A 13900-nucleotide genomic window follows, 5' to 3' on the forward strand; every position below is an offset into this window, starting at 1 on the left:
TCAAAGAGTAGCAACATATCCATCTTACTTCACATGAATTTTGCTGGAGTTAAAGAAACAATTTGTAGAAATGTACTCTGAAACTGTAGCAAATGTACTCTGAAACTGTAGCATGCTCCCATGTTCATAGCTCTTGTTTTCATACTTTATCTTTTAGGTGGTTATGGCAGTTGCTCAGCTGTATTGGCACATATCACCAAAATCTGAAGTTGGCATTATTTCTAAGTCACTAGTGCGTTTACTTCGTAGCAATAGGTAGGATGTGATTTTATATGTTATTTCTTTTGTATTCCTTCAAAGGTAATGTTTGAATAAATGTCATCTGTCTTTCAGACATTTATTACATGGTTCTGTATTATATCAATAATATTTCATACTTAAGGGATCTTGATTAAAGCCTTTACATAATTTATCTCTAGGTTAGAGATAAATATAAAATGTTTTTAACCTCAAGCCCAAAGAGATTGAAAATGTTTTGGCAAAGTTTAATATCAGATTTTTATCATTTGTTTTGTTTACTATGTATTAAGAATTATAACATTGTTTCAGCTATTTACCTTACCCTGAATATTTAAATTTTTTTTTCAGTGAGTGCTTACCTCTACTAATAGAGTTGGGTGGGGGGAAGACGCATATTTATTTTTGTCTTTTACGTGACTTCAGCACCATAACTATTTAGCCCTGGGCTGACTTTTGCCATTCCTTAGTGAGGTCCTTTGTGTTCCTGTTCTTTCCTCTTCTTTTCCTTTTTATCAGTTCAATAATTTTATTTTCTACAGCCAGCTCAAAGGTTATCAGAGGATCTGGAATGCATCTTTCACATGAAGCTTTATACCAGATTCATTTCTACCTTCATGTCTTAGCTATTTGGACATAAAAGAACATGACTTTTTTTTTTTTTTTAACTCTATCTTTTCACTCTAGTCATAATTCATAATTGAGTGACACAGTGAGCATCTTACCAAGAGTTTATGTTAATACTGTGGTTATGTTTATTCCCTTAGCCCTAAGAATACTTTCCTTGCATGTGTTCAGAGCAGCTACAGTATTGGCTTTACATCTTAGGAGTTACAGGATTATAAAATTGGTTTTTAATTTTCTAATTATGAATCAAATCCAATTTATTAATAATTTATAGGAAAATGTATTTAAAAAGAAGATATTTAAAAGTATCTAAAATTTACTAAAAACTTTTTAATATTATATTCAAGTTGAATGCAATATGAAGCTTATTGCTGTTTTTTTTTCTTTAATATACTGTTTACATAAAGATACGTAATTGGAAAATATATCCAGTAAAAATTCTCCTTTAATTTCTAGGGAGGTGCAGTATATTGTCCTACAGAATATAGCAACCATGTCAATTCAAAGAAAGGTACGTACATTGTGAACACATAATTCAAGAGAGAAATGAATGTATTAGTGTCATAAATGTATTTATATATATATATTTTTTATAATCTAGGGTATGTTTGAACCTTATCTGAAGAGTTTCTATGTTAGGTCAACTGATCCAACTATGATCAAGACATTGAAGGTATGCATGTGCTTATTTTTCAGGTATCCTTAGTACACGTTTACTTTGAAGATATTGCTGTAGCTTCTAGTATCTGCAAAATGGAGACCTGCTTCTTAAAAAACACAGACACACTTAGGGGTTTTCTTTATGCTTTCTCAACTGTATTATTATATCCACTTTCTGTGCTGCATCCTAATAGTACAGACTTTATACATGCTACCTGCACCTTGAATAACTCATAGTATACTGAAGGAGACAGTCATGTAAATAGATAATTTCAGCCCTAGTGTGTTTTCATGATATTATATAGATTTAAATTGAGTACTGTGTAGAACAAGAAAGATGGGGTTAATTCTCTAGGATTTAGAAAATACTTGTAGAAAAGTTGATGTTTAAGAGGATCTTAAAAGAATAATATTTTTGTGAATTTTTTTATTTTGGTTGGTAGATTGGGAATTTGTGGGGTTGGGAGTAGGAGAGAAGAACAGTTTATGCTAACACAGAGATCATGAAAGAGTGTTGTGTTCAGGGCATAGTAACTGCAGAACAGAGTGTAGTTAGGGATATAAAGCTATGATAATTAAAACAATGTGATATTGGGGCGCCTGGGTGGCTCAGTCGGTTAAGTGTCCGACTTCGGCTCAGGTCATGATCTCGCGGTCCATGAGTTCGAGCCCTGTGTCGGGCTCTATGCTGACAGCTCAGAGCCTGGAGCCTGTTTCAGATTCTGTGTCTCCCTCTCTCTGACCCTCCCCTGTTCATGCTCTGTCTCTCTCTGTCTCAAAAATAAATAAATGTAAAAAAAATTAAAACAATGTGATATTTAGACAGAAAAATAAGTGGGATGGAATAGAAAGTGTGGAAACAGATCAATGTGTATGAAAACGTACTATGTAATAGAGAACACATTACAAACCAGTGCGGGAAGGATGGACTTCTCAGCAAATGTTGGAATGATTGGGTATGCACATGGAAACTGGGTTTAATTATACAAAAATCTAATACACATCCAAATTGAAGGATATTTTAGGAGTGCTTGGGTGACTCAGTTGGTTAAGGGTCCTGCTCTTGATTTCAACTCAGGTCATGATCTCACGGTTCATGAGATCAAGCCTCATGTTGGTTTGTGTGTTGACAGCATGGAGCCTGCTTAGAATTTTCTGTCCCCCTTTCTCTCTGCCCCTCCTCCACGTCCCCCCCCCCCACCAAATAAATAAACATTAAAAAGACAAATGGAAGGATATTTTAGAAAATAATTGGTTTGTCATCATCGAAAATGTCAAGGTTATAAAGGTCAAAAGAAAGACTGAAAAAGTTTCTGGCTGAAGGAGACTAAAAATACATCTGAATTCAATGTGTGGTATTGAACTGGATCCATTTATGTTATAGGATTGAGATAATTTGTAAAACTTAAATGGGAATATGATTGCATGTGTCAGTGTTACTTTCTTGATTCTATTGTGTTCTGTAGGACAATGTCCTTGTTTGTAAGGAACATGCACAGAAGTCTTTGGGGATGATGTGGTATCAGATTGGTAACTCTCAAATGATTCAAACTAAAATAGTTCTTACTACTTTTTCTATATGTTTGAGATTGTTTTTAAAAAATTAAAATGTTTTCATCAAAATAAAATAAAGTCAAGCCATAATCTGGGAAAAAAAATTCCCAGTACCTGTACCTGAGAAATGACTAGGACTCAAAAAATATAAAGAAGTTCTACAGTCCAACCCTTTTAATTGGAATGTTTAGACTATTTATTTATTTATGTATTTATTTATTTATTTATTGTTTATTTTTGAGAGACAGAGCACAAGCCAGAGGGGGGCAGGAGGGAGACACACACACACACACCCACACACACACACACACAGAATCAGAAATGGGTTCCAGGCTCTGAGCTGTCAGCACAGAGCCCGGCGTGGGGCTTGAACCTACAAACTTGAGATCATGACCTTTACTGAAGTTGGTTGCTTAACGAACTGAGCCACTCAGGCACCATGTTTTTTTTTGTTTTTGTTTTTTTAAAGTTGATTTATTTATTTTGAGAGAGAGAGCATGCAAGTATGAGCAAGGGAGGGGCAGAGAGAGAGAGAGAGAGAAAGAGAAAGAATCCCAAGCAGGCTCTGCTCCATCAGTACAGAGCCCAACATGAAACTTGAACTCATGAATCATGGGATTATGGCCTGAGCCGAGATCCAGAGTCAGACGCTAAAGCGACTGAGCCACCCAGGTGCACTTAGACCATTTATTTTAAATGTAATTATTGGTATGACCATGTATATGGAGCATGATATGACCATGTAGCTACATACATATATACATCTTGTGGTTTATTTTCTGTTTATGCTATCTGTTCTGTTCCTTTTTTCCTTTTTCATGCTTTCCTTCAGATTTTTTGAATATTTTTTATGAGTAAAAACTGGAACTTTCTTAGTGAGTCTATTGGAGAAGCACTTGTAATTGCATATTTCTTATAACTGTAAATCCAGAAGAGAGAATTAAAATGTCCCGAGTATTTAGGATGGTAGAATGAATGAGAACAAATCAAGAGAATTAATTAGTATCTGGAAAAACAGAGGTATTACATGGAAGACAAGTTGTTTTCTAGCTTTATTAACAAAGAGGGGAAAAAGCCCAGCCACCTCAAATTGTTTAGGTTAATTAGATATAGGGGTGCCTGGATGGCTTAGTTGGTTAAGCATCCGACTTTGGCTTAGGTCATGATCTCATAGTCTGTGAATTCAAGCACATCAGTCTCTGTGCTAGCAGCTCATAGCTTGCAGCCTGCTTCAGATTCTGTGTCTCCCTCTCTCTCTCTACCCCTCACCCGCTCACACTGTCTCAATCTCAAAAATAAACAAAAAAAATCTTTTTTAATTAAATATAAATTGTAAAGTTGGGACAAACAGGGAAGATGTAGGATTCTCTTTTTTCCTAATTATTTTTAAGCATTATATAATTATCTGTCTTCTCTTTGGAGATGTAGGAAGACAGAAATTCATCTGAAGGGCATTATGCCTCAGAATATTTGTAACAGTGTGACTTTTGTTAAAAAAATAAGTGACCTTTGTATTAAATGCCTAGTCCTTATTAAATTAATCCTTTTTATTTATGTTTTAAAATGGTACTCTTTTCTCTACCCTAGCTTGAAATTTTAACAAATTTGGCAAATGAAGCCAACATATCAACTCTTCTCCGAGAATTTCAGGTTTGTATATAATGCTAATTATAAAATAACTTACAAAATATTTGTTCAGTTTACAGTCAAATATACATCATTCTCAGTTTAGAAGTAGATAATTGTGTTAAATAAAATAGTGATTTGGGACAAGTTTGAGAACTAAGAAATTTATAAATTTTCAAGAATAAACATTAACTACAAATTCAAAATTTAAGGGACATAGAATAGTAATCCCCTTCATGCTTTCATTGAATTTAAAAGACTGGTTTATAACTGTGGTTTGTTTGTTTGGGTTTTTTTTGAAATTATGTTATTGGTAAGGATTCCATCTCTCTGTGCTGTCATCAGTATCAGTCTATACTCTGCATTCATGAAAATAGCTTCACTTCTTAACTGCTTCTCCTGTTTCATTGACCTATATACTCTTTTAGACAGTGTCCTCTTAGCTTTATGTACTTTTGGTCTAAAATTTCTCCTGTCATGATGTTTTTATCAGTGTTTTCTTTTGTTGTATTTATTTAAGCCATTAATGCTTTTGGATGAGGTGCCTCTCAGCTATACACCCTTAGAAGAGTGTTATTCAAAACTTACCTTATGAATATAGCCTTCATGTTGGAATGGTCAGGGCTGGACACTTAGTTGGTAGATGACAGCAATAGAAAACCTAATCTTAGTGTTACGGGTTTTTATATTTCATCAGCAGTTTTCTTAGTAAAAATGTGCCACATGCTACACACAAATCAGTTTTTGCCAACTCCCAACTTTTATGGATTTAATTTACTTTGTTGCTATAATCCTCCTGTATACCCATTTTAAATTTCCTTTTAGCTAAATAGGCATTGTATTTTCTTAACTGTGTGATCTTATACTTTCAGCAGAAGTAGTAGAATATTATAGCATGTCTAGGATTTATAATTTCAGAACTGGATTACTGTACTTTCATGCTGTATGTTTTCCTAGGAGGATGACTTATAAAATTAGGATGTTATGGCTATTCAGTCATCTTACGTTTATATATGCCAGAAAATATAGTATCTCAAGTTCTTATTCAGTAATCTATAGCTATAGAACATTGTTTGGGTTTGATTTTTACCTCATTTTTAGAGATTTGCTTTTTTTTTAAAGTTTTTAATTTTTTGTCTCAATGGTTGTGTTTGCCCTTTTCTTATTGTGGGTAATCTTTTTGGGTAGCCTTTTGCTGTCAACCTACTGCTTATGTCAGGTTTACTGGGGATGTAGACAGTGAGTCTCAGGTAATTTTATAGCATTGTTTAATTGTACACAAGTGATACATTGGACCTATTTCAGAATATTGGTGATCTACCGATTTCATTTAATTTCATTTAATATCAGGGCATAAGGTCCTTTAGTTAGTCAGACTTTCTAATACATTCTTTATGTATCCACTTTTTATCACTGTTAATATTTGTACCTCATTTGTGTGTTTTATGGGTTATGTTTATAGATATGTTCAGTTTACTTACAATAGTAATTTTTTGAGTAAAATAGAGAATTTTTCTAATGACGTATTCTGATTGAGGAAATTAGGTCATCAAGTGGGAAACAGTTTTAAATACAATTGACCTCTCCTCGATGGAACTAAGAGAATTTGTTTTATTTATTTCTTTAGTATTTATCCTGTTATTTGTACTATTTTCACAAAATTTGTACGGTTTTAGATATTCTTAGGTTTTTCTCTTCGACACCATTTAAATGTACATCCTCGTTAGCATGTTAGAGAACCAGTGTTAATTGTACATTATGTTCTTCTCATTTGAGGTTGGCAGTCTTTTTTTTAAAAATTCACTTGAGGGACGCCTGGGTAGTTCAGTCAGTTAAGTATCCGAGTCTCTATCTCAGCTCAGGTCTTGATCTCACGGCCGTGAGTGCAAGCCCCACATTGGGCTCTGCACTGGGCTTGAAACCTACTTAAAAGAAAAAAAAAATTCCATTGAGGGGCACTTGGCTTGCTCAGTCAGTAGAACATGCAACTCTTGATCTCAGGGTTGTAAGTTTAAGCCCACGTTGAGCGCAAAGCTTATTTAAAAAAAAAAAATTTTTTTTTTTAAATTCAGTCGAACATGGGATTTTAAATTCTGTTACATATAATATATAAATATGCATATTTAAAGTATACTCATTTCTGTAAACAATGAAAGCTGAATTTTAAATTAAGAAATTTATAATCAAAGTGAAATTCGTTAGGGTCATAGTAAATTTTGTAAAGATCTTTTAACTTTCTATTATTAAATCAGTTATTTTTAAGTTTATATATAGTTTACATTTATATTTTTAAAATTTTTTTAGTTTTATTAATTTATTGGGAGAGAGAGAGCAGGGGAGGAGCCGAGAGAGACGGAGACACAGAATCCAAAGCAGTCTCCACACTCAGTGCAGAGCCTGATGGGCGGCTTGATCCCATAAACCATGAAATCGTGACCTGAGCTGAAATCAAGAGTCGGTTGCTTAACTGAGCCACCCAGATGCCCCTACACTATATTTTCAAAACATTCTTTCAAAGAAAATCTATTTCAAAACTGTGGCATTTTGTTACAAAATGAGTATATATAAAGTCTTTACTGAACTACTCACTGTAGCTATTGTAGTTTTATTACATTCAGATACCATTTTGGAAGTAAAATGTTTGTCAGTGGTATATTTGTCCTTTTCCTCCTCTTCTCCCAACTTTAGATTTAGTGTCTCTGAAAAAGCAACCCTTTTTTTCATAGATTCACAGATGCTGCTGGTTAAATGAACTGAAACCTCCAAAGAGAGAGTTCTCATCATCTCTTTCAACCTTGCACTTAAACTAATTGCTGTCTTTGGGTGACTGCTCCCCACTATCTGTTTTGGAATCACAAGCCTCTGTGGCCACAGGTGAATGAACCTGGCTTGAAAATGTGCCTCTTCTAAGGCACATTGTTTAAGTGAAAAACAAAATTTAATTAAGCTAAGTCATCATTTGGACCTCTTGCGCATATAAATGAGAATATTGTGTTATGTATTATAAAATTTTCATTTCTGACAAAGCTTAATACAATAGGGATCTTTTTGTTCACTTGTTAGTACCCTAAAGTATAAACTAATTGAAATGGTATTTTTTAGACCTATGTGAAAAGCCAGGATAAAGAATTTGCAGCAGCCACTATTCAAACTATAGGCAGATGTGCAACCAACATCTCAGAAGTCACAGACACATGCCTCAATGGCCTGGTATGTCTCTTGTCCAACAGAGATGGTAAGTTAACAATGTCATTTTACTTCAAGAAATTTATCCTTTGAATATTCTTGGCATGTTCTTCAAATTGTAACATTTTTTAACATCTCATTTTAGTGTTTCCTGTATGTCAATAGCATGGTCATGATGAAAGTAGCATTTTATCTTTGAAATACAAAGACCCACACACACTTTGTCGTTGTTTTAGTAAATTAGATAATTAACTTGGAAACAGTGTTTGTTTCTCCTTAAACAAGAACTAAGAAAGTGTGTTTTATTTTATTTCTTCACAATTTAATCACCTTCATTATACCCTTCCCACAAAGGTTCTGTTTTACTGCTTTTAATGACATAGAAGTCATATATAATATTGGTTCACCTGCAGAGGGTGCTAAAAGCAGGCAAATGACTATAGCATGGAGAAGTGGCTAGATCAAAAAAGTATGTTTATTGTGTATCTTCAAAGGTTTGTTCTAAAAATGCATCTAATAATTTCATATTCAGGATTAAACTTGATTTAACAGTCATTAGTTTGAAAGCACTTCATGTTGTTAAGTCAGACAACATGTAAACATATTGTAAAACTGGATAGGTGATAACCAGTAAAATGCATAATCTAGGTTTCATATTGTTCTGCGGTAAAATGTCAGTTATTTCTATGGTATGGCTTTAGAAAGTGAAGCCCTTTGGAGAAAGAAATATTAGTCACTTTCACCTTTATAATAATATATTTAGAAGATTTTTATTATGATTGTATATTTGATTAAAACAAGAGATTCTTTTTAAGAAAAGCTTAATTTTTTGGGGTAAAATCATTGAAATTATTTGTGGAATTCTAAGTATAATTACATCATATTTAGACATAGCAAGTATATTGAAACATAAGAAGCTTGAATACATTTTATATTTATACTTTATTTATATTATTATGTATATTTTCATGACAATAATTCTGTTATCCCTAATTATCTATTCCTACATGTAGATCTCTTTAGAAAACTGTAACAATGTGATAAGTACTTCCAAGGATATTATTGAAACAAAATTTAGCCCCGAGTAAGAGTGATTTTTTTTATTGTGAACATAAAATTATAAACCTTAATCCTGCAAACTCAAGATAATATGATGGGTAGAACATTTATCTACATGCAATATTAAAATTCTAAATAAGTGACAACAAAAATTATCAAGGAAATAGATTTTTAAAAAATATGACTGTAGAAGGTAACTAGAGGCGCTTAAGTTTTAAATGTCAGTCATTTTGCCCATTTCTACTTGTATTTTTTTTTAATGTTTATTTTTGAGACACACAGAAAGAAGGACTGTGCATGTAAATGGGAAAGGGAGACTGAGAATCCAAAGTGGCCTCGGAGCTCTCAGCCCAGACCCAGACATGGGGCTCAAACTCACAAACCGTGAGATCATGACCTGAGCCAAAGTCAGATGCTTAACCAACTGAGCCACCTGGGCCCCCCTTACATTTAGTGATAGCATCCTTTTTGTCTCTATTTCTTTTTTTTTTAATGTTGTCTTTATTTTTGAGAGAGAGAGAGCGCAAGCAGGGGAGGGACAGAGAGGGAGAGTGACAGAGGATGTAAAGCGGGCTCTGCGCGGATGACAGCACCAAGCCTGATGTGGGGCTTGAGCTCACAAGCTGTGAGATCATGACCTGAGCCGAAGTCAGACACTCAATTGACCGAGCCACCGAGGTGCCCCTTTCTCAGTTTCTATGTCACACTTTAAGTGTGAGTTGAAAAACATGTTTTATTTCCTATATCTTAATAATGACTTTCTGTTTGGTTTTATGTAGTGCTTTTCTTGGGAAAGTATCTCCAGAACATTAAAGGTGATGAACCAAAGTTTTCCAGGGTAAATTATTCTTTTAAAATTTAGTTACATATAAAAAGTACTACAAATTATTTAGAATATTCATTAGTTCTTTTAAATACAAAAGAATATTCAAGGTTTCTGAATTTTAGTTTTTGACCCTTTTTTCTCATGTGAAATTTGCAAGTTGTGTATTTTTAAAGCAATTATCTCTACTTCAGCTTTATAATATATTAAAGTCTTGAACAATATTTTTTATTGACTTTAATTTAAAAGATGAATATTCTATCTTTATAACACTTTGAAGGGAAGAATAGATTGTTTTATAATTAGTTAATGGGGGACAAATATAATCTATGTTCACTCTTAAAGGTAGGAGGATTTACTAATTTAAACTCTCATATTTTAATGTTTAGACTTTTGTTTTTGGTAAATCAAAACTATCCTTACAACATGGCTTTTTTCCTACAGTTTGAATATTAAGAAACTTAAATCATAGTGTCCTGATTCTGGTTACATAATCATCATTAGCCTATAGTATCTGATTCTTTGATTATTTATTATATGAGCTACACTTTTGTAGTTTGGACACCTCAATAAAAGTAACTGGTAAAACAAATAAAGAGAATATTCATATTAAAATCAGTAGCATTAAAGAAAGTATTAGTATTTTTAGCTTTATAGTGACCGTTCCTGACAATAGAGCCCCTTTTTTTCTCCTATTAAAAGATCTGCTTTTAGGAATAGGTATCAAGAATGAGGGCTCAGTTTCTTTAAAATCTCTTAAGATCTTTTGAGGCTCTAGGGATCTGTGATTCTTGATTTTCTGTTAATTCAAATACCTCATCATCTCTTCAGATAATGTATCTTAAAACCATAGGTGCAACATTTCAGCTCCATTCTTTTTTGCCTATATTCAACATATTGTTTTTAGATGTGTAGATTTTTGTTTTCGCTTTTTATTTTTTTATGTTCTCTCTTCTTGACATGGAGAGAGCTTTTCAAGGCTGACTTGAAGCTTGCCTAAAATAGTTCAGCATCACTAAGGTTAATTTGATAATTTCTCAAGGATCTTTATGAGAAATCTGCATTTCAGTTGGCTTAAGATAATTTAATTCTGTAAGTTAACTTACTTCAGGTAATACATTAGCAAAATTTGCTTGCCTAAATAACCTTACCATCTACTGTAAACTAAAAGGATTGGGGCAGAGGACTACTTTGTGTTTCATTTAGTTTTATATATTTCAGTAAAAATTTATTGAAAACGAATCAGTTGGGGTATTTAGTAAATGTTGAATAGATGAATGAGGTACTCATTCAGCCTATAAAAAAAGGTTCTTCCCTTTACAGAGTTAACAGTCTAATAGATGAAAACAGTAATATAAAAAACATGTATTATAGTCCTTTTGTATACTGACCAGTTAGTTTATGGTGAGCTATCTGCTTGTATGCAGAACTAGACTACCTGTGTTTGAGTGTTAATGTTATCTTGAATAAATTACTCAATCTCCCTGTGCTTCAGATTCTTCATTTGCAAAATGAGTATAATAGTAGACTATAGTAACCTGGAACACATGCTAAATGAAATAAGCCTGCCACAAAAAGCCAAATACTGAATGATTCCACTGGTGTGAGATACCTAAAGTAGTCAAATTCACAGAATCAGAGAGTGGAATGGCAGTGCCAGGGGATGGAGGAAAAGGGAAATGGGCAATTACTAAACAGCAAACCTAATGTTTCAGTTAATTAAGCAAGTTGAATAAGCTCTAGAGATTTGCTGTGCAACATTGTACCTATAGTCAACAACAATGTATTGTACATTTTAAGGTTTGGTATGAGGGGCGGGGCACCTGGGTGGCTCAATGGGTTAAGCATCTGACTTTGGCTCAGGTCATGATCTTACAGTCCGTGGGTTCGAGCCCTGTCTCTTGCTCTGTGCTGACAGCTCAGAGCCTGGAGCCTGCTTCGGATTCTGTGTCTCCCTCTCTTTCTTCCCCTCCTCTGCTCATGCTCTCTCTCTGTCTCTCAAAAATAAATAAACGTCAAAAAATAAATAAAGTTTGGTACAAGGGTAGATCTCATGTTCACTGTTCTTATCAAAATAAAATAAAATTTAAAAATAGTAGGTTGTACTTCTAGAGTAAGGGCCATTAAGTTTTGTTAAGGACAAGGAAGAAGCTTGGAAAGGTCAGAACACAGGATCATTTTGTGCTTTGGATAGAGCAGCACCACAGTCCTGGAATCTTGGAAAAACAGGAGATAGTATCAAGGAAAAGTATGGTGTGATTACAGGAAGGGATAAGAAGGCACTTGGGGTAGACAGAATCATGCCTCCCTCATAGACGTCCGGGTCCTTATGCTCAGAACCTGCGAATATCCTATCTTAACTGGCAGAAGGGACTTTGCCGAGATTAAGATTCTTGAGATGGAAGTCAAAAGCGTCCTCTTAAGCAAAGGAGGAAGGTCAACAAAGTCAGATATCAGAAGCACAGATTGTAAGTGATGCCATTGCTGGAATGGGGCCTTGAGCCAAGGAATGCAGACAGTCTGTAGAGGTTGGAAAAAGGCAAAAAATGGATTTTCTCCTAGAACCCACATAGAGATGGTCCTGTTGACACCTTGCTTTTAGCCCCATAAGGGCTAAACTGTTAACTCCTGACTCCGGAACTGTAAGATGCTAAATGTGTATTGTTGTAAGCCTTTAAGTTTGTGATAATAGGAAAGTAATACAGCACGAAAGATAAATGATGCCAAATATATATATCAACTGTAGCCAATCCTGCCTCTGCATGTGGATAATTAAAATTATACAATATTTTTTCTTAGTCTAGTTTTGCTATAATATATTTTAAAAATATAAATTTTTATACTGTAGATTCTTAAAACCACATTTACCATATTTTACTTTGCGTCGTAATTACTTATATAACCATTTAAATTTTCTTACTAGAATGTAAGTTTGACAAGAGCAGGATCTTAATCTTTGTTTGCATCAAAGCTCAAAGCAGTGGTCTTTATAAAAGTAATAGCTGTATGTAGTAACTTAGAATTTTGAAGTAAAATTGTACATTCACGTTCTGAGTTTGAATTCTGGACAAAGTCATATAATTCTAGTCCATTTCTCTCTTCATCTTTAAAATAATAATAAGATACCTACCATATGTTACCATGAGTAGAAAAAGAAATACATCATTTTGTAAACTGAAGCACTGTATAAACACTGATTTATCATTCCACTGGAGAAAAAGGTATATATAGTTTGAAATATGTATATTTAATAATGATTAGAGTGATAAAAATTTCACTTATATTCTTAAAGGGAGCTAGATAAGAAAATATATTTCAGAGAAAAGAATAAACACAAATCTTGGTATTTTCAGTATGATATTGAAATAAATCTTTGTTGTGTATGCCAAGGGAAGCTCTAATATCCATGAAGCCCTATTAATAAAAAATGTCAAAGTAATAAGTGAAGGCATTGTTGACTTATTTTTTTGGCATCAGTAGCATTAATAATTGTTTATGCAAGATTCATTCCATAAGTTCAGGTGCTCTGGCTAGTTCAACAACAATTCTCTGCTGGTGCCACCATAAATGCAACTCTGGACCAGTGATTAGCCACTTAAGTTTGATAACTGAGTCTCAGAATCCGTTTGAGGATCTGCTTCCTTGGAGCCACTCCCACTGCCAATTATTATATTAGTAAGGCCCTGGCAAGAAACAGATGGCACACTTAAAAGGAACGATTGAAGAGAATTTAATGAAGGAACTACCCATAAGGTGTGGGCAGGATTAAGGGAAACCAAGAAGGTATGACGTAACACGTTGGAGCTAACAGGCAAGCAACAGTGGGAAGCCCCTTTATCAGATCTAGAATTGAAGGGAAGGGGTGTGAGGAGTGGGACCAGACTCAGCAGGAGAGAGCCACTCCCAGGAACTGAAACTCTCCGAAGAGGAATGCATGCACTGCCAAGGGAGGCCTTGCAGTAGAGAGAGCGAGGATAGCAAATATGCTCTCCTCCTGCCCTTGATCTCCTGCTGGTGCTTCCTATCAGCTAAACACAGCTGGAAGCCAGGGGTAAGGGAGTCTGGTTGATGCAGTCCACAGAGGTCAACCTCTGTGGGCACAGAGTAGGTCATGAAAGGCAGAGAGTG

General features: G+C 34.3%; 1 protein-coding gene across 5 annotated transcripts in view; it reads left to right on the top strand.

Annotated features, from left to right (window-relative positions):
• The window catches only part of AP3B1 (adaptor related protein complex 3 subunit beta 1), a 267617-nt gene that overhangs the window by 121055 nt on the left and 132662 nt on the right, over positions 1-13900 (top strand). For all 5 annotated transcript variants that reach the window (XR_009261343.1, XM_058729003.1, XM_058729014.1 and 2 more), the window contains 5 exons: positions 158-255; positions 1321-1375; positions 1466-1537; positions 4666-4728; positions 7807-7939. Coding sequence is in view for 4 of the 5 variants with exons in the window: in XM_058729003.1 (XP_058584986.1) it covers positions 158-255; positions 1321-1375; positions 1466-1537; positions 4666-4728; positions 7807-7939 (421 nt within the window). In the remaining variant the exon portion in view is untranslated. The remainder of the gene's footprint in view (positions 1-157; positions 256-1320; positions 1376-1465; positions 1538-4665; positions 4729-7806; positions 7940-13900) is intronic.

This window comes from Neofelis nebulosa, chromosome 1, assembly GCF_028018385.1.
Source record: "Neofelis nebulosa isolate mNeoNeb1 chromosome 1, mNeoNeb1.pri, whole genome shotgun sequence".
NCBI classification, from domain to species: Eukaryota; Metazoa; Chordata; class Mammalia; order Carnivora; family Felidae; genus Neofelis; species Neofelis nebulosa.